At 40.5% G+C, this 22,329-nt stretch overlaps 1 protein-coding gene across 1 annotated transcript in view; it reads left to right on the top strand.

The window, feature by feature from the left end:
• The window catches only part of LOC126160634 (extracellular serine/threonine protein CG31145-like), a 224,883-nt gene that overhangs the window by 137,571 nt on the left and 64,983 nt on the right, over window positions 1-22,329 (top strand). The window contains exon 5 of the mRNA XM_049916918.1: window positions 20,852-21,156. Within this exon, the coding sequence (XP_049772875.1) occupies window positions 20,852-21,156 (305 nt within the window). The remainder of the gene's footprint in view (window positions 1-20,851; window positions 21,157-22,329) is intronic.

The following is a 22,329-nucleotide window of genomic DNA, read 5'->3' as shown; positions in this document are numbered from 1 at the left end:
TGCGCTGCTGAAATACGTCCCGGAGCCCGCATCCCGACAACGGCCTCTAGCGCTGTAGGGGGACTGCAGCGAACAGACGGAGGAGCGCTTTGTAGCGACTTCCCTCCTCTCCGTGTGCCACCGCCGCCTTTGCAGGTTGTCAGCCCTGTAGCCGGCAGAATACAGTCCACTACTTGCAGGCGCCCTTACCCTTCTAAGCAGATACATTTCTGCAGCCGACAGAGATATATTTGTCTTGGTAAATGGAATACTATTTTGGAAAATCACGTTGCGTGAAAGTCAGGGACACCTCACATCGGTAACTTTAATACTAATCGAAAAAAATCATCTCACGAGATTGTGAGTGATAAAACTGAGTAATAATGCTGGATACGTAAAGTTTTTGGGTGCGTTGTTCTTTTAGTTGTTGCCTGTCCGAAGGCTGATTTGATGCACAGAGGATGAACAAAAATATGGAAACACTGCGGGAAACGCATGATTGAACATAAATGCAGATGCTAGCCAAGCCTCGTCTTAAAAATGAGATCGACAGGAAGTGCAAAATCGCTGAGCAGGGATGGCTAGAAGACAAATGTAAGGATGTAGAGGCATACATCACAAGAGGTAAGATACATACTGCCCACAGGAAAATTAAAGAGACTTTTGGAGAAAAGCGAACCACTTGTATGAATATCAAGAGCTCGGATGGAAAACTAGTTCCAAGCGAAGAAGGGAAGGCAGAAAGGTGGAAGGAGTATGAAGAGGGTCCATACAAGGGCCATGTACTTGAGTGCGATGTTATGGAAATGGAACAGGACGCAGATGAAGATGAAACAGGAGATATGATACTGCGTCAACAATCAGGCAGAGCACTGAAAGACCTAAATTGAAACAAGGCCCCGGGAGTAAGCAACATTCCATTAGAACTACTGGTAGCCTTGGGACAGCCATCCCTGACAAAACGCTAGCATCTGGCGAGCAAATTGTATGAGTCAGGCGATGTACCCTCAAACTTCAAGAAGAATATAATAATTCCAATCCCAAAGAAAGCAGGTGTTGACAGGTGTCAAAATTGCCGAACTATCTGTTTAATGAGTCACTGCTGCAAAATACTAACACGAATTCTTTACAGACGAATGGGAAAAGTGGTAGAAGCCGACATCGGGGAAGATCAGTTTGGATTCCGTAGAAATGTTTGAACACGTGAAGCAATACTGAACCTGAAACGTCCCCTTTGAACAATTTTACATGTGAAACGTCCACTTAGAACAATTATACAAGCCTGTGCTTAACCTGACACACAATATTATTTAGCGCAACGCAATCTGACTTTCAATAACCCCTACAAAACAATGGCCCTGACTAACTTTAACCTATACCTTTTACAAATCACTTACCTCACAAAAATCTTCGCTACTCAAGCTACTGCAAAACAGCGAGCGCCACTATCGCCAGCTAAATAAAAGATTCAAACCACTGAAGGTACTAACTACTGATAGGGATAGTTAGCAAATGAAAGATATTAATAGAGAACAAACAATGTATTTACCTTAATATTCATAATTGACATTCAGTCTTACAGATTATCAAAACTCCGCCATCTCTCTCCCCACGTCCACCACTGCTGGCGGCTCACCTCCAACTGCCCAACGCTATCTGCTGTTCACATCCAGCTATAGCAGTTCATGACAACAATGGCAGGCAACAATGCAAACTAGCCACATACTGCACACAGCACAGCCAGTGATTTTCATACAGAGAGCGCTACGTAACGTTGCCAATAAGAAAACATAAACAGCAAACTTACATAAAGAAAACATAAACAGCCTACTTACATAGCCCCCATGCTCCCCACAAAAAATTTTACAAATGTTTTTGGCCAGTGGCCAATAATGATTTGATAAAATTTTTCATAATTACACTAACAAAGATATCCAATGCACACACTTATTGATACAATGTTGGTCAACAGCTAAAATTTTCTCATAGTCCATAAAGACAGTCCAGATTGTTCATCATAATAGTAATTACAGTTTTTGTTTTTCACAAAGTCTCATTAGTAAAAGAAATTGCACATAGAAGTAGTGGATTTCCATGCAGTCTTGAAGAAGTAGTGTTGTCCTTCCAACGGAAAGACAGTGCTGACTCTTGAAATGCTGACAGGTAATGGGCCACAATGGAGCAAACCCACAGCAGAGTCATTCGAAGTTCTGACGAATATTGGTAGGTAGGTCATCACTGAGCAGACCCACTGCAGTCCTGGTAGAGAGTATGGTATTGATGGGCCACCAGAGATGCAGACCCACAGTAGTCCTTGTAGAGATAATTGTATTGGTGGGCCATCAAAGATGCAGACCCACTGTAGTCCTCGTAGAGATGGCCAGCAGCCATCTGTTGTGACTGTGCAGGTGCACAATCACCATTGAAGAGTCTTGCGGATAATAGAGCAAGTCCATAACCACCACTTGTGCATTCACAAAGCTTTTTGGGAATTGTCCTTAGAACCAGCAATGCTGTTATCCAGTCCCTTGCTGAATTATTAACACACGTGCAAACACTAACAGTCCCTACTTCTCACATATTGTCCATATACTATGACCAACAGAAATGTGTGCAGTGAAATGAATGCTTACAAGTTACTGAATTTGAGTAACTGGTGTCAATTACAATTATATAACATAAGAATACAATTACAAAGATACAAAATACATCATTAAAAACATAACAATACAGATAATATTTGTAGTGCAGGCTTTACAAAACAATAGAAATAAACATATACATCAGTGTTACAGGAATGATGACATGAGTACATACATAAAAGATCAGAATCACTCTTAAAAATTCAACTTCACACATGAGCATTAAAACAACACAGAATAAATTATGTCTAAGCATCTTTACAAAGAAAATAACAGAGTATTAGAAAAATTCTACAACATAGCTCTCATCAGCTAAACACATAAAGACAGGAAAAACACAAATACACAAGGGTACACAAACACATAGCGGAATAACACCAAAAAGAAAGGACAACACACAATTACATATTGGGAAAAAGCAGCAAAGAGGAAAGGACAGGGTTTGTTTTACTGCAGTATTTTGCTTGGAGATCTCCCTTCATTCCATAGATCGTTCGTCTTATTTCAACCTTTGCTTCCACCAAAAAATCCTATCTAAGCATGCTTTCTGTATTTATATGTTCACACATTGCTTACCTCATCATTTATTTCCAAGAAAATCCTACCTATACCTCGTTCCTGTATTCTATTCATATTTCTTTCAAAATAATTATTTCTGATTGTACAATACTCATTGGGGCCCAAATCTTTCTTCGCAATGCATTCTTTACCTATTCTCCATAGTCAGTTTCTTATATAGTCTACCCCCTCTTAAGCTAACTTAAATCTACTGAGTTCAGATATATATACCAAGGGACGAGGCAATGCAGCATCACAACAAATCAACACAAACAAAAATGACAAAAAATGCAAATTGGCAAAGCTAGCAGCATAAATTAGCAAAAGTCAAATTCAATAACACTATGCCTGGCAAACAGCAGCAACTTATACCTAAACATGACATAGCGCAAGCAGAAAAAATATTACAGTAAAAACAACAATGCAGACAAGGGAAATGCATATTCACATCTTAATGTCTATGTAATTAAAGTGGTCATCTTAATGTCTATGTAATTAAAGTGGTGCACCATAACAACTTATTGTAAAAAAAATATTACCATGTACCTGAAAAGAAAATTAAGTGTTACTGTTACGAGTTACTTCTTATTGTTCTTTCCTTTCCAAGTGCTCCTTTTTTAAAGAATGTGGATTACAAAATTATCATTTAATAGATCTGTTGACAGAAAGAGTTCACATTAGCAAATGCATCTCATTTTATAAAAGCAATGCTGCAACACAGCTGGAAACCAGACATCAAATGAAATAAGCAATTACACAAACCAAAGCATAAAAATGTCATTCAGTAGTCATGTGACATTTCATTTCATAAGTTAATTGCTCTCAACTCTCGTACAAAGACTCTTGTCATAATCAGGTGTGCAGATGTAAAAATATTTCTTGTCATTTTGTTAGGCATTTCAGTAAATATCATAAATTTTTAAGTAACGAGGGTGTCGCATTAGCGATGAAAGGCACATCCTAATGGCTTTCTTTTCTACCTGAGTGTCTGAAAAGGCTTGTTCTCCAGGTGTCTGACACACCTGGGTGCCCACGTCGCATTATGTGCAGGTGCTCACTTAACTTTCTTACGGAAATATTTACGACAGCAGTTTCCGCTACAGTGACAGTCTCATATAAAAATATTTCACAGGTCAAGAATTTGCGTTACAAATCTGTAGAAACAAAATGCTATTGATATGACAGTGTCCAAAAACATCTCATAACTCTTAAAGTACGATTCTTGGTTTCCAACATCCTTTTTCACAAGTCAAGAGTCCCTAACCACTATTCATTACTCCTTACCTTATTCGTCGACACTTCTTCAATATTGCATCATAACAGATACGTAGCTTAATCAAATAACTCATATAGCATCAGCTTATTGATCATAAACATACCGCAACAGCATAATACACATCGTCGTCGTAAAAATAACATCATAAAACCTCAGTCAAATCTCAAAATCGTCGTAGCTTCCTCCAATAATTTCAAAACCTAACAAAATTCTCTGCTCATGTCAAAAGTGTCATCTGCCTCCAACGTACTTTAAAATCATACTCCCTTACCAAATACATCATTCAAAGTTCTCATAGTATCACAATGGTTCCAAAAAAATATGAACAGTGCACAAAGTACAGACAAAGTACAATTTCTTAAGTGTGAAGTAATCCAACTCTGTAATGGCGTAAACATGTGTCACTGACGTAGTAAAAGGATGTTTGTTTCTCTGTTAAATGATCAGATAGGTGTGTAATTTATGTGTTAGAGAAATATGGTACCGATATGTAAAGTTGTATAAGCAAATACCATATTAGCTAGGGCTCCTTGTGCTTGCCAAACACATGGTACACAAAGTAGGCGTGTACCCCCCTGAGGTTTATTGTAATTATACCCTCAGGTGTTACAGATTACAGCAATGGAATGAAATGTATCACGAAAAACTTTCTTTGTAATTCAAAAATCTTTAAAAATAAATGTTTTAAGTACAAAATTAATCACTCAAGTACGTGTCCTGTAGCGCTAAATGTGCGTTTTGCTCTAAGATAATCTCTGGGAAGTGTCGTAGTTATCGTCCTCCAAAAGCTAAGTTCAGCAGAAGCCAATGTACTTACCTCATGATAAACAAAAGTGAAATGCTTTGCGTATAGATAACTTAGTTATTACGCTTATTGCCGTGATGAGGAAAGTACTGTGCTGTAACGTATTGTTGTCCTACGGAAAAGGCTGTCTCCTTGTAGCAATAGCACAAAAGTTACTACTAAAACATGTTTTACTTTACAGAAGAATTCAGAAAAACTGTGCAGATATCAAACAGATACACCGCAAAAGCAACATTGTAAATTGTCACTCATTAGTAACGTCGTGATATAATCGTGTAGCTGTCACACAAACCAACCACTGTGTCATCTGGCATTTCACAGAAAGCACCTCAAATCCAGAATCCACTCGTATGCAAACCAAAATGTTGCATGTTAACAGTTTCTTAAGTCTGACAAATTGTACAAGTAGCGTGAAGTGAAAATTGCAAAGACTAAGTTAAAAACAGATTATCTGTCAATAAATGGTTTTACATGAGAAATGTGGTGTAAACCTTTACTCTTCCTAGTACGCAGAGTTTCAACTTCAACGCAATTATCATGTGGTATACGTCGGATTCTGTAAGGTCCATTGTAAACTAGAAAGAATTTGTGACTCAAGTGTTTCTTCTTATGTGACAATGAATGAGCTTTAATGAGAACTTTCTGACCAATACATAATTTCTTTGCATTTGCTTTACCGTGTAGTTTTCTCCTTTTGTCTGCTGCAGATTTTATATTTTTAAGAGCCAAATCAATTATGTCTTTGTGTCGAAGTTTACGTGTATTCGGGAAAGGTACAAGCTCTCTGATTCTGTTCGGAGGTTCTACATTCTTCAGTACAAGAGTAGGTGGTAAAGCAGTGGAATCATGAGGCATTTCATTCAGCACATTTTGAAATAAGTGTAAATATCTGTCCCAATGCTGATGCTTTCTGTGACAATAAAGTCTGCAAAGCTTATTGATTTCTTTCATAATCCGTTCAGACGGGTTACAGTGTGGTGAATACAATGAAATAAAAACAGGTTTGATTTTATGATTCCGAAGCATGCGTGACCAAACAGCAGATCTGAATTGCGGTCCGTTATCTGAAATGACTTTACTAACGTGTCCCACTTCACGTAAGAAATTTTTAACAAAGGCGTTGGATACAGACCGTCCAGTGGCTTTACGTAACGGAGTGAAAGAAACAAATTTTGAAGTAATTTCAACAGCGACTAGAACGTACGAAAATCCATTCGATGTTGTGACAAGGGGTCCCAAGAGATCAACAGCAGCAAATTCTTTTAATTTGGAAGGAATAATAGGAAACAACGGAGCACGATGTGAGATAGTAGATGGTTTCGCCTTTTGACAAAGTTTACAAATAGACAAGACTCTTCGAATTCGCTTTTCCATATTGTTAAAATAACAAGTCGTTCGAAGAATATGATAACATTTTCGTGGACCAAAATGTGCGTAGCTGAAATGAATGTACCAAATGAGCTTATTAACAAAATCGTCTGGAATGCAAAGTACCCATAGCTTGTCATCAACAGTGCAGTGTTTGAAGAGTATGTTGTTTCTAACCAGGTAATAATGCCGAATCTGAGTCTGTGTCTTTTCATGCCATTTACTTTTGATGTCTTTCCAAATCGGATCTTTATCTTGTTCATGAGCAATGTCCTTTAAAGATGTGGTGATGAAGTTTTCAAAGGCGACTTTCTGAATGTAAAGAATACTGAAATTTTTCTCGAGGTTGCTTTCTGTGTTACTTTTCTCAAGCCCAGCCGGTGCGCGTGACAGCGCGTCCGCAACAATGTTCTCCTTGCCGGGAATGTAGACTATTGTGAAGCGGAATTCTTGCAGAAACAATGCCCAACGTTTTAACCTATCATGATTTAATTTTGAAGACATAAGAAACTGTAATGCACGATGATCACTGTATACTTTTACGTGCTTACCAGAAAGAAAGAAACGAAATTTGTTAAATGCCCAAACGATAGCTAAAGCTTCTAATTCAGTAACGGAATAATTTTTTTCAGATTTTGTTAGCACTCGGCTAGCAAAAGCAATGGTTTTCTGTATGGTAGTGTCATTTTCTATGGCTTCTTGAAATAAATGGGCACCAAGACCAACTTTGGAAGAATCCGTGCTAAGGCAGAAATCTTGTGACAGATCTGGATGAGCTAGTATTGGCGCGTGAAGTAACGCTTCTTTCCAACTGTGCTTGTTCGTCCCAGTTCCAAATAGTATTTTTTCCAGTGAGAGAACAAAGTTTTGGTGTAACTAGAATTTGCATATTCAGAAAACGACGGTAAAAATTTACGAGACCTAGAAAACTGCGGACTTGTTTTTTTGTGGATGGAACTGGAATGGCTCTAATTGCTTCTAACTTTTCAGGATCCGGCTGAATGCCTTCAGAAGAAATAATATGTCCCAAAAACTTCACCTTCGTCCTACCGAATTCAGACTTTTCCAAGTTAACTGTAATTCCAGATTCTGCAAAAATACGTAACAAACTGTTGAGTATGCGGTTATGTTGTTCCCATGAAGCTTCTGCTATTAGAATATCGTCCACATATAAGGTGATGTGACGTTTTAAGAACTCAGGTAATATGGAATTTAACCCGCGAATGAATGCTGCTGAAGAAATGTTCAAACCAAAAGGAAGTTTCCGAAACTGATAACAAACGCCGAAACAAAGGAAAGCTGTGTATTTTCTACATTCTGGATGAAGTTCGATCTGATAAAAGCTGGATCTGAGATCAATGGAAGACAACACTTTTACACCATTAAAATTTTGAAGAAGTTCTTCCATCGTCTGCGGCCTGTCTGTTTCAGGAATAATGATAGTATTGATTTGTCTCGAATCTAAGACAAGTCTGATCGATCCATTTTTCTTCTCAACAACATGTAACGGATTGTTGTATGAGCTTCTGCAGGCTCAATAATGCCCTCGTCAAGCATAGATTGTATTTCTGTTCTAACACGGTCCCTATAATGCGCCGGAATTACGTATGGTCTAACACAAAATTTAGTATGCTCACGAACACGAAATTGGTATTGAAACCCCTTGATTGTTCCTGTTTTGTGAGTAAAAACTGTGGAATGTGCTTGTAAAATCTCAAAAAGGTCCTGCCTATCAGTGTCATTACAATTCTCAATTGTCTGAATTTTATTCTGAATTAACTCATTAATTTCAAATATGCCGTCGATGTCAACCCTGTCAGTACTTGCAGAGTGATTGTTGGTGTCTACTTCCGTAGAAAATTCCGAACTGTTGTCTAACAGAACGTATAGCCGATTAATTTCCTCATCATGGTTTGAGAGCCAGTCTTCAAATTTCAAAGCTATTGACATACCTTCTTTCTCTAAACTTATTTCAGCATCGTGAAAGCTTAAAATTGCTTTGTATTCATTCAAAAAGTCTACTCCCAGTATAATTTCCGTCGACAATAATGGAACAATAAGAAAGTTCATAGAGAAGCTGTGGCTTTGGCAAAAGAATTCTAAATTGGTTTGTTGGCGTACATCTACACTTTTTCCAAAGATTGCACCTTGTAATTTAATCTTACGTAACGGAAGTGTGGGGCAATCGTTCGATTTGTTGCATTTGCTAAAAGCTGTTTCACTAATTACTGAAATGGGACTGCCAGAGTCAAGTACTGCCGTAAATTTTACGTCATTTACAGTAATGTGAATCACAGGATATGCAATGTTGTTATGTTTTACGTCGTGTTCCTGGAGTAAGATGTCCCTAATGTCTTCCATTTTTACGTAATTACTAGCTACGGCAGCTCCGTCGTCAGTTTCATAAGTACGTCTTGTGGCTGCCAGTGGTGTGAGTCATCGCCTATTGTCTCTTTGTTGGCGCGCGTCGTTATTGGGATTTGGAGGCCTAACTTCCACAAATTCGCCTTGCCCAGAGGGCCCAGCTCTGTTTAAAACTCGCCAGTTCTGATGCAATTCAGGTCTGTCGTTACGATCATATCGTCTGTCGTCATGTCGGTAGGTTCGATAGTTTCTTTCTTGTCGGTCATGTGGTGGAGAATTTCTGCCTGAGTCGTCACTGCGTGCTGGACCGTTGCGTCTAAAGTTATTCTGTCTCCCTTGATAATAGTTATATTGGTTCCCATATTGTCTGTTTCTCTGATTGTCTCTGTGATAGTCATTACCGCGGAAAGGTGATCTTTCCCTGTAACTATTACTCTGCCAGTGGTTGTCATATGGGTGGTGTCTGTTTTGGTCACGATTTACGTTGTAAGAATAGGTTTGTCGTGGCCATTTATTGTTTCTGTCGTCACGGAATTGAGACGGATGTGACCTGTAGTGATTGTTTTCCTGTTTTCGCATCCCGCGACTGTCTGTGTCAATTTCCAGTTCTTGTAACAATCCCTGAAAAGCTTCAATGTCGTCTTTGCAACGTCCTGCCAAAATAATATGTCGTAAATGTTCAGGCAGTTTGATTAAGCAAATGCGGATGAGTTCTGAGGGGCTGTATGGGTTTGATAGGTACTGATTCTTGTGCAACATGTCTTCAAAATATTTGACAAGACTGGAAAATTCAGATTGTTCAAAGTGTTTCATCATCATGATGCTATGTTTTACGCGGTCTTGTGTGGCTTGAGACCAATATGCTGAGAGGAAGGCATGGTAAAATTCTCCTTCACTGTGGCAATCGTGAATGACCGATCGCATTCTTACAGCTGGTTCATTCTCTAAGTAGCCACACATAAATTCTAACCTGTGCTCCAATGACCAGTTGGGAGGGAAACAATGAGAGAATTGATGGAGCCATGCTTGTGGATGAATGTCGTTGCCAGAATTCTTAAATGTTTTGAATTTACGTGTAGTAATGAACAGCTTATAGTCAAAATCATCATGTCGGCGAGTCACATATCGGTCATTGTTACGTCGTGTCGGCGGTTCCATCTCAAAATTCGGTGCACCTTGCCAATTTCTTTCATAATTACCGAAATGCTCTGTGTTATTATATTGTGGCTTTTCCGTATTTCGATGTCCCTCTTCCAGTATTGGGGCGCGAGTGTCCTCTGAAATACGTAATTCTTGTATCACCTGCGTCAACTGATCTTGTACTTCCCGGATTTCTCTTTTATACTGTGTATTAATTTGATTTTGATTTTGTTTGAATTTTCTTATTTGTTCATAGTCTTCTGTGTCAGTGAAGGCTATGGGTCTTGTGTCATTCAGATCATCATCTACCTTTGTAGATAAGTTAGTGACCTGATCCGAAAGTTCAGCTACTTTCTCCGATAGTGAACACATTTCCTCAGTGTGTTTTTCTGAACCAAGTTTCAGAGTGTCCATTTGTGTTGAAATCGAATCTACTGTGTTCTTTAAGTTTTCCTGAGTTTTTGCCAGTTGCGTAACCGAATCGGTAGATGCAACTGAGTCCATTTTAGCTTGCAAGGTCTCATGATTTTCATGAACAATAGTTTGCAGTTCTTTTATGGCTGCTTCGTGATTCTGTAATGCATTTTCATGCCGCGAAAAAATAGGCTGAAAATGCTCACAAATTTGTGTTTTTACGTCATTACAGACTTTTTGGCATTTCGATTCAATGTTATGTAACTCAGTAGTTAGATCTTCACGTGTTTGTTCAAGTGTGGTGTCTAACTTCCGAAGATTTTGTTCCATTGTGTCTAACTTTTGAAGATTTTGTTCCACTGTGTCTAACTTTTTAAGATTTTGTTCCACTGTGTCTAACTTTTTAAGATTTTGTTCCACTGTGTCTAACTTTTTAAGATTTTGTTCCACTGTGTCTAACTTTTTAAGATTTTGTTCCATTGTGTCTAACTTTTGAAGATTTTGTCCCATCTGTCTCTGATTTTGTTCCATTTGTTGCATTAGTTGTAATAACAATGCATTAGTGTCTGGAATCTGTTCCTCTACTCTTTTCGGCAGTGCATTTGCGCCGGCAACATTCACATTTTGACAAGCTGAAAATGTGTCTTGACTTATTTGAGAAAACGGTGAGGACGCAAAACCTGAATCTACAGTATTTGCAATATTGTGTCCTATCATTTCGGATTCCTGAGGCGAGCTGTTGCCGACCGACCGATCGATAATGCTTCCCTGTTCACTACCTGTTTGACTGTCTACGCCATTGTTTGACGTCCGCTCCATTTCCCTATGCACAGTTACCAAATTACTACTTTGAACATTAGTTAACTCATTACACAGTGGCGCTAACACATTGCTTTCGTCTTCACTGTCGTTTCTCAGTTTACTTTGGAGCCGAGTGTTACGTTTTTCACACGCCATTATTGTGACAATATTTCACACGATAACACAGAAAAACACAATTTGAAGAGCAAAAATAGGAGAACACATTAACATAGCACTGAAAATAATATCTAGTTAATTGCAGCTGCGAAATACTTGGTGCAAATCTACATGCATGCCACAACTGTTTTACAGTACAACAATGAAAGGCTGCAACTACAAAGGAGATTCCCTCTACAATTACGCACTAGCAATAAACAAAATCTACACTAATTACACAAACTACAAGAAAAAAATCAGAAGATTCCAGTGAGGTATCCTAGGCTAAGGGTCGACATATGAAACGTCCCCTTTGAACAATTTTACATGTGAAACGTCCACTTAGAACAATTATACAAGCCTGTGCTTAACCTGACACACAATATTATTTAGCGCAACGCAATCTGACTTTCAATAACCCCTACAAAACAATGGCCCTGACTAACTTTAACCTATACCTTTTACAAATCACTTACCTCACAAAAATCTTCGCTACTCAAGCTACTGCAAAACAGCGAGCGCCACTATCGCCAGCTAAATAAAAGATTCAAACCACTGAAGGTACTAACTACTGATAGGGATAGTTAGCAAATGAAAGATATTAATAGAGAACAAACAATGTATTTACCTTAATATTCATAATTGACATTCAGTCTTACAGATTATCAAAACTCCGCCATCTCTCTCCCCACGTCCACCACTGCTGGCGGCTCACCTCCAACTGCCCAACGCTATCTGCTGTTCACATCCAGCTATAGCAGTTCATGACAACAATTGCAGGCAACAATGCAAACTAGCCACATACTGCACACAGCACAGCCAGTGATTTTCATACAGAGAGCGCTACGTAACGTTGCCAATAAGAAAACATAAACAGCAAACTTACATAAAGAAAACATAAACAGCCTACTTACAAACCTACAACTTATCTTAGAAGATACATTAAGGAAAGATAAACCTACGTCTCTTGCATTTGTAGACTTAGAGAAAGTTTTTGACAGTGTTGACTGGAATACTGTCTTTCAAATTCTGAATGTGGCAGGGGTTAAATACAGGGAGCGAATGGCTATTTACAATTTGTACAGAAACCAGATGGCAGTTATAAGAGTCGAGGGGCATGAAACTGAAGCACTGGTTGGGAAGGGAGTGAGACAGTATTGTAGCCTACCCACGATGTTATTCAGTCTATACATTGAGCAAGCAGTAAAGGAAACAAAAGAAAAATTTGGAGTAGGAATTAAAATCCATGGAGAAGAAATAAAAACTTTGAGGTTTTATTAACATCGAGTATAGATTTGTGTCAGAAAGTCATTTCTGAAAGTATTTGTATCGAGTGTAGCCATGTATGGAAGTGAAATGGACGATAACTAGTTTAGACAAGAAGAGAATAGACGCTTTCGAAATATGGTGCTACAGAAGAACGCTGAAGGTTAAATTAGTAGATCACGTAACTAATAAGGAAGTGCTGAATAGAACTGGGGATGTTGTGTCTAGACAAGACAGCCTAGACACAATGAGAGGTAGCCGAAAGGCACGCGCTTAAACTCACGCAGGCTGGCGTGAGGTCTAAAACAGGATACGTAATGAATGCTATAAAGAAAAGTACGTAGCTTCTGGAATACTTAACTTTAATCCACATTTGTAGAACATCGCTCTTGGTGATACATTAATAGAATCTCAATATCTATACTGGTAATGGCGCCTTGCTAGGTCGTAGCAATTGACGTAGCTGAAGGCTATGCTAACTATCGTCTCGGCAAATGAGAGCGTAATTCTCAGTGAACCATGGCTAGCAACGTCGGCTGTCCAACTGGGACGAGTGCTAGTAAGTGTCTCTAGACCTGCCGTGTGGCGGCGCTCGGTCGGCAATCACTGACAGTGGCGACACGCGGGTCCGTCGTATTCTAGCGGACCGCGGCCGATTTAAAAGCTACCACCTAGCAAGTGTGTTGTCTGGCGGTGAGACCACAGGGGAGAAGAGGAATTTGTGGCACAACTTGACTAGAAGAAGGGATCGGTTGGTAGGACACGTTCTGAGGCATCAAGGGATCAACAATTTAGTACTGGAGGGCAGCATGGAGGGTAAAAATCATAGAGGGAGACCAAGAGATTAATACACTAAGCGGATTCAGAAAGTTGTAGGTTGCAGTAGTTACTTGGAGATGAAGAAGCTTGAGCAGGATAGAGTAGCAGTCTCTGGACTGAAGATCGCAACAACAACAGCCAAGCCTGCAGGTTGCGCTGTTGTATTTGACCACGAACGGCACTTGTACAATCTCCTCAGCACATTGCAAGTGTCAGTCGCGGTCAGAACAGTGTTTTATCTCGTTGCGAGTGCAATATGTCGAAGCTAGGTGAATTCCAAAATGGACAAATTGTTGGTGCTTCTTTGGTGGGTCCTCCCGTAACGAAGATAGCTCAAGTGTTCGAAATTTTCAAGAGGCATATTCAGCTTTAGATCGTCCGTCACTAAAGCGGACTTGGGACTGTGACTGGTCATAAACTTAAACAGATCAGGAATACCAAAAGCCGTACTTTTTTATAAAATCTATTAAGGGGCTCCGGAAAGGCTCAAAATCATGAAAAGTTCAATTTTTACTTTTTTGCGTTTTCTGAATCTGCAGACTATTACCTTTTAATAGATATATAATTTATTCAATTCCGAAGACTACAACTATTTTTAAATTTTTTTTAAATGTGTTCTACATGGGCGTGACCCACTGTGGCGCTGTTAAACTGCTGTCAAATGGTGTTATTATTAACGTCCGTGTTCATCAGGTACATTTTAGTGATGTGAGATAAAGTATGTGTTGTGGCTAACCTGTGATGGTTCAATATATATCGCTGGTGTGATTGTCGATTGTTTCATGTTTATTTACTCTGTCATTATCTCGAAAATATTCGTAATTAATTCTGTTTCTTGAGTCTCTGTTTTGTTGAAGTATAATAATGAGTAAAAGTAAAGTTATTAGAAATCCTCTGAAGGCTTTTAACAAAAGGAGAAATGTTGGAAAGCCAAAGTTATGTGTTATTACTGTAAATAATAACATTCTAACATGGTACGAGCGATGCTTGCTTTAGACAAGGAACGCCTTCGGGCTGCAGACAGGGCTGTAAAGAGTCCAGAAATACAAGCAAGAGTAAACAGGAGGAGGAACAAGAGGAAGCTGGAGGAGGAGTTTGCAGAGGATGAAGATAATCCGTCCTATGGACCTGGAATGCACTAAAAAGTTAATCCAATCTTTGTCGCTCGATTCCCAAAACTTTTATTTTCTCATACTAATTACATGTTTTCTAAGGATCTTCCAAACATATTTGTTTCAAACTTTCAGTAAATGTTACACAGTACCATCTGCATAATTTAACGCAGCCTTTTTCCAAAAAACTGTATATTTTTGAATATATAAATAAAAAATTGCAAAAAAATGTTGTGAATTTTCATTACAATTGAAAAAAAATCATCTTTAATAACTGAACTAAAATTTTGTAAAATCCCTGATTTAAGTTGTAGCCCATATTCCAATAAATAATCTGTAAAAAGTTCAATTTCCTACCTCAAATACTTTGTGAGGAAAGATGTAATTTATAAGCGTTATTTTAACATTGCAAGTATAGGGCGTTCCGGAGCCCCTTAAATACGCGACCAGTTTTGACAGTAATGACCATTCTTCTGTTAACAATTCGTGTCAGTGTTTCCTTCCATGACATGATGGTTCGGTAATTAACACACCTGTTGGTACCTGCCCTTTTGCTACTCGGATTATTACATTCTTCTTGAAATCGGAGAGCCTTTTACCTTCCTTGTTTATCTTGCACACTAGGCGCAATAATATCGCCACTGTATGGTCACCCACCGATGTTAATAATTTTGAAGGAATGTCGTCTATTCTATATCTTACATTAGAAGAGATAAAATGAATATTGCTGGATAGGTAAAGAATGTGCGTCCATTGGCTAGAGAACACCACAGAGGTTCTGGAATAGACTGCTGAAGTAGGAAAAAAGATGCCACAAATTTCATCATTCAGCCAAATTATTTTTCTGGAGTGAAGATAAATACCGCGCTTCGCTGATGGAACCAATATTTTAATCAGTGACACCACAAGAGAATTGCAGAGAAAGCAAACGAAATCCTCAAGGAAGTTTACAGTTGGCCATTGTGTTATAAACTGACATTGAACATAAAAAGTAAATACTGTGAATTTCAGTTTGAAGAGGGAAAATGATGCTGTCAAATTAAATGTAAATGACACCTCTATAGATTGCTTAACAAACACACAATTTCTAATAATGAATGTCGATTTTTAGGTGATGTGTTGTGATCACTGGTCACAGTGCCCTTGACACGCACCAACTCTGATTTCTGGTTCTACCCAATAGCACTCCAAACCATGATGCCTTGAGTTGGCATTGTATGTCTCGTGCGAATGCAGGCATTGTGATGCCTTTCCGCCCCGTCTGCGGTGAACCAAAACGCGGCCATCATTTTCAAACAAACAGAACCTGTATTCGTCTGAAAACACGACCCCAGAGACATCGTTCCATACACCACTGCCGTCCAGCACGTTACATTGTCAAAAGTATGTGGAGAAGTGGACGACGCGCACGTAACCCATGCCGTAATAAAAGGCGACGAACTGTCACCCGTGATAGTGTACGATGTGTTACGCTATTACGCTTTTCCAATGTTGCGCCAGAGCTGAGGAGGATGCAGGTCTGTTCTGCAATGCCATTCGGATGAAGTGTCAGTCTTCTCGGAGGGGGGGGGGGGGGGGGGGGTCTGGGTGGTGCAGCCTGGCCCATCTCGTCGTGTTCTACAGCCTTCTGTCAACCATTCGGCGCACACCCGTTGCACTGCCAAAACACAATGTTCCATACGAGCAGCAATTTCCCTGATGGATGCATTTCGTTCTTTCGTGCCAAAACTGCACCTTCTTTCAAACTCTGTAATTTGATGGTACGGTTCGCGCATATGTCTCTGCAAGGCATCCCGCACATCTGCTCAAGTTACACTGATCCATTACCTTCGGTTTATATGTTGACCTTGAACCCGCAGGCCGACGTGGTTCAAATTATAACCATTTGTGCAGAACATACTAATGTGCATGTTCGGTGGATATGAACGTGTTATCTCTAGTCGTTCAAGGTTTTTTTTCTGTCAACATGAGTGGACAATGTCTGTGTTGACAATTCACGTTATACAATGTTCCTTCACACATGCGCACATGTGTATTTCACGAATAAGATTTGCTAATTTCTCAGAATATTCAAACTATCTTCTCTGTCAACAGAATCAAAGGCCTTTTTTAAATCAACAAAAACTGAACAATGTCTTTTGAATTCAGTAATCTGTGACGAATGACTGACTTCAGATTAAATATTTGTTCAGAACATGATCTGCCTTTCCTTACTGGTTACGCTGTTAATATTGCTGCTTTATTATTATGCGGTGCTCATGTGCTGTTCAGTAAATCACTGGCCTGAAGGCCCATATCTTGCCAGAAGAAATAAAGCCATGAACAAAAAGCAAAATCGCGCCGCGGATTGAAGAGACATGGGCTGCAACTTTCTGAGTAACATAGTTTTTTCGCCTGAGGAAGGTTGGTACAACACGGGCGAAAAGTAGATTGTTTTAAATTTTACAGTTTTAAGGAAAGGTTCTCATTCAAAATGGTCGATAATTCTATTTTTAAATTGCATTTTTTGAAAGGTATATGTATCTAGAATGTTGGAACGAAACGTGCGCTACAAAAGTTTCTACAGCCCATTGTTCGAAACAGTGTCACAGCCGGAGTGGGACGCTCTCAGACGGAGACGCCGGGCTCAGGCAGACAACTTGCCATGCCGTGACGCACGTCCACAAAATGATTTGTATTGCAGTATGCATGCAAACATACTCTCCGGAAAAGCTGACGAACAACGTGTGCAGGCTACCGAAGACAGCATATACAGTTAAGCCAGATCGGCTTTTCTCGCCAAAAAGAACGAGGGAAGTGCTCTTCAGGAACAATTCGAGTTAGAGGAAGGCTTGATACATGGTCCTGGAAATAGTCTAAACGTAAGTGATCAAATTTTTAGGCCACCGTATTGGGTTATCCACTTTGAATTTTGTAGATCTAACTTCAGATTTGTGTTCACCGACAACAAAATTATATTAATAACGTGTAGTTTTTATGCAACTTGAACTAATAATACATATAAAAGTTTCCCTAAACTTTAAAAGTGTTTTTCTAGAGAGACGCTTTGTCAAAACTGTGTGCAGAAGTAAAAACTGTCATCCTATTAACTTCTATCTTTGACCACTGAAAAGTAAACACGTTTCTTGGGAGCTTATACTTATAATATCTGAAAGTTGCTAGTATTCAATATTTTTTGTAAAGCAATAAAGAGTGAGCAAAACCACCAGAACTCGAACTCAAAGTTTGAGTTAGCACTATATCGTTAAATTTATTTCATTGTGGTTAGGTATAAGCTCCTATAAATTTAATCTAGTATCAACTGATGTTAACCGTTTTGGATTTCAGATAACTCCTGAGTGACAACAATGCACGCAGTCTGCGTACTTCAGACTCGCATGCCCTTGATCAAACTATAATTATGGCCGCTTTTTTTTGTGTATTGAAAATCTAAAATAAAGTTCAGAGTGTGATCAATATTAATCCCCAAACAGGTGCTTCCGATGTCTTTTCACTGTCTCAAAAAAATTCCTAGCTTTAGCTATTTGAGCGAGAATCTGGCCTTAACTATTTTATAAGACGACTCGGCAGTACACGCCGAAGGATTTAATGATACTGATACCGGTCACGAAAGCGAACGTACGAGGGTTGCCCAGAAAGTAATGCACAGCGTTTTTTTTTTGTTTTTTTTTTTTCCTCTCAGCCGAGAAGGATGCTACGAATGCGAAACATTACGTATGTATAATTTAAAGTCTCCTGTGTGAGTGCGAAAAGTATCCGGCACTTACGACAGATAGCGTAGCTGCAGGACAGTTTCAAAATGGCGTCTGTAGGTGAAGTACGATCAAATGGCTCTGAGCACTATGGGACTTAACATCTATGGTCATCAGTCCCCTAGAACTTAGAACTACTTAAACCTAACTAACCTAAGGACAGCACACAACACCCAGCCATCACGAGGCAGAGAAAATCCCTGATCCCGCCGGGAATCGAACCCGGGAACCCGGGCGTGGGAAGCGAGAACGCTACCGCACGACCACGATATGCGGGCAGGTGAAGTACGGTTCAAGCAAAGTACCGTCATTGAATTTCTCATTGCAGGGAAAGAAACCGTGGGGAATATTCACAAACGCTTGTGCAAAGTCCACGGAGCATCTGCTGTCGACAGAAATACAGTTAGTCGCTGGGCACGGAGGGTGAGGTCACCATTAGGCGGTTCGGCGGAGCTCCACGATTTGCAGCGGTCCTGAGACTTGACACCCCCGACCTAGCCCCTCGGACTTCCTCCTGTTTGGGCCATTAATGGATGTCATTCGTGGAACACATTTTGAGGACGATGACGGGGTGACTGACACAGTGGCTCCACCACCAGGACAAGGTCTGGTACCGACAGGGCACACACGCCCTTTTTTTCGCGCTGTGGGTAGGCCACAGAACAGGACGGATATTAGGTGGAAAAATAGGGCGTGTAGATAAAACACCATTATTTCTTGTGTGTGGTTCTCATTATGTTCAATGAAGAATTTGTAACCTCCCCCTCACTTACCGACCTTAATGACAGTGAAAAATGAAACCGCGTGTACCTAATGGGAGTTTTGGAAAAGCAATCGTCACCGAAGTTAACCTGTCGGTAAAGAGGGAGGAAAGGGTTACATCTAAATGAAAGGAAATGTGCTAATGGAACTGGTGGAAATTAATTTTGAAAAGGGGTAAAGTTAATAAAGAAAGTAAATGTGCAGCCGTTACGTTAACAATTAACTAGCGGTAATTAGGTATTTGAGATATGGGGGAAATCACGGTCGCCAGTCCTAAGGACAATTACTATAGTAACTGAAAAAGAAAGGTTATTACACATATAATTAGCACTAGAAGCGTGGCAACTGAAGGTTGACACGTGTAGTGTGAAAACTGAAAGTTTGTCAGAAGTAATAAATTTCGCTACACCCTGACTTAATTTAGCAAAAGAATTAATAAAACCGGAAAATCGAAAGTTAATTTAGTGACTGAAGTTAATAGTGAGCTTTCTTTCTGGAGCACATCGAAATTCAGTAAAATACGGTTAGTCTTGGACTACCTCAACAATCATTCCAAAAACTCCTTGAATCTACGCAATTTAGAAATAAGAGATATAACTTTGAACTTGAATTAAATGATTCCGAACAATTAACAATAGTAAAATTTAGTACGTACCAAGCTGAGCTGCAGTCACAGGTAAGCTAAAATATGGTAACAAAACTCGCACTCTTAATTTGTGCTTGTGTAATCTAAGTTTGAATTTCAATGACACTCGGGTTCATTCCGGAAAAGGAAGGGTCCCTGCTTGGCAATGCAATTGGGACAATGAGCAACAAAGGTTCATGCTAAGTTGCTGTAATTATAGATACGAAAATGGTACAGTTTGAAAAGCTGAGGTCTGCCATACAGTTCTAAAACTTTACTTGCTTCCAGTCTTCCTTGTTGGTTGATTGAAGGTTTGAAGCCGTCGATCGAGGAGGTGGCGACAGTCACTCATTGTCGGCCGTCGCTGTTGCAGAAGCTGGATGTTGGCGCGCCTTCTTCTCGACGCGGTCACCAGGCGAAACGGGCTCTTGATGTGCGCTAGTTAGTGTTTCCCGTCCGCGACACCATGTCAGAAACTATCATCGCAAGTCGAGCGCAATTACATGCTGCCAAACCCCGAAAGCGCGGCAACTCGCGGGAGCGTCACGCAACACCCCTGCTCCACTCGCTACTCCAGCCAGACTCCCTCCGCTCAGCCCGCGCTCCACGCGGCAGAGTTAACACTACCAAAGATCCTACACACTTTGATTCTTCATACGACCTATCGACGTAATCGTTCGATAGCAGTTTTCCCTAGGCAAGACCCAGCGTAAAAATACAAATAATATTTACGAAACAAACCAATTATACATCGACATAAATGCATAAATATACAAATAGTAAAACAATTACAATATACAAAGAGACAGAAATGTCATATCTTGAGGTAACAAAGCAAGGAAAGAAAATAATAGCACAATAGATGGAAATAGGAGGATATGCATTTCCGGCGTTACAAATTGTTGAAGGAAAAAATACGGTGCATTACTTTGTGGGCAACCCTCGTATTTGTAAAACTGGTTTTGACCTTTGACTGTGTGAGTGAGTGAGTGAGTGTGTGACGTGTCGGCAGACTGCTCGGCTTCCGGAGGGCGATGCCGGTGTCGGGGCGCGTGCTGAACATGACGAGCGAGCTGTACGAGCTGGCGGACGGAGAGCTGCTCAAGACGTTCTTCGTGTCGCCGTCGGACAACCTGTGCTTCCACGGGCGCTGCTCCTACTACTGCGACACGGCGCACGCCATCTGCGGCAGCCCGGACACGCTCGAGGGCAGCTTCGCCGCCTTTCTGCCCGACAAGGCGGTCGCGCCGCGCAAAGTGTGGAGGCACCCCTGGCGGCGCTCCTACCACAAGCGCCGGAAGGCCCAGTGGGAGAACGGTGAGTAGCCGCTGCCTGCTCCCTAAAGCAGGACACACCAGTGTCCGCAACCCCCGTGTGCCGCAGCAGCCTTGAATATACGAGGTGCATTCAAGTTCTAAGGCCTCCAAAAATGGTTCAAATGGCTCTGAGCACTATGGGACTTCACATCTATGGTCATCAGTCCCCTAGAACTTAGAACTACTTAAAACTAAGGACAGCACACAACACCCAGCCATCACGAGGCAGAGAAAATCCCTGACCCCGCCGGGAATCGAACCCGGGAACCCGGGCGTGGGAAGCGATAACGCTACCGCACTACCACGAGACGCGGGCTCTAAGGCCTCCGTTTTTTTTTTAAAATTAACTTGTAAGTAGGCTGTTTAGGTTTTCTTATTGGTAACGCCACGTAGCGCTCTGTATGAAAATCACTGGCTGTCCTGTGTGCAGTCTGTGGCTAGTTTGCATTGTTGTCTGCCATTTTACTGTTGGGCAGCGGCAGCTGGACGTGAACAGCGCGTAGCGTTGCGCAGTTGGAGGTGAGCCGCCAGCAGTGGTGGATGTGGGGAGACAGATGGCGGAGTTTTGAAATTTGTAAAACTGGATGTCATGAACTACTATATATATTATGATGTTAAGGTAAATACATTGTTTGTTCTCTATTAACATCTTTCAATTGCTAACCATGCCTATCAGTAGTTAGTGCCTTCTGTAGTTTGAATCTTTTATTTAGCTGGCAGGGCCGGCCGCGGTGGTCCAGCGGTTCTGCCGCTGCAGTCCGGAACCGCGGGACTGCTACGGTCGCAGGTTCGAATCCTGCCTCGGGCGTGGGTGTGTGTGATGTCCTTAGGTTAGTTAGGTTTAAGTAGTTCTAAGTTCTAGGGGACTGATGACCTAAGATGTTGAGTCCCATAGTGCTCAGAGCCATTTGAACCATTTTTTTAGCTGGCAGTAGTGGCGCTCGCTGCATTGCAGTAGCTTGAGTAACGAAGATTTTTGTGAGGTAAGTGATTTGTGAAAGGTACAGGTTAATGTTAGTCAGGGCCATTCCTTTGTAGGGATATCTGAAAGTCAGATTGCGTTGCGCTAAAAAAATATTGTGTGTCAGTTTAAGCACAGTCATGAATAATTGTTCAAAGGGGACGTTTCAAACTACTCACCCGAAATCGATGAAACTGGCGTTACTTCTCGACG

The sequence above is a fragment of the Schistocerca cancellata genome, chromosome 2, assembly GCF_023864275.1.
Source record: "Schistocerca cancellata isolate TAMUIC-IGC-003103 chromosome 2, iqSchCanc2.1, whole genome shotgun sequence".
In the NCBI taxonomy this organism is placed as follows: Eukaryota; Metazoa; Arthropoda; class Insecta; order Orthoptera; family Acrididae; genus Schistocerca; species Schistocerca cancellata.
Note: the sequence above shows the minus strand (reverse complement) of the source record. Positions and strands in the feature narration are given on the sequence as shown.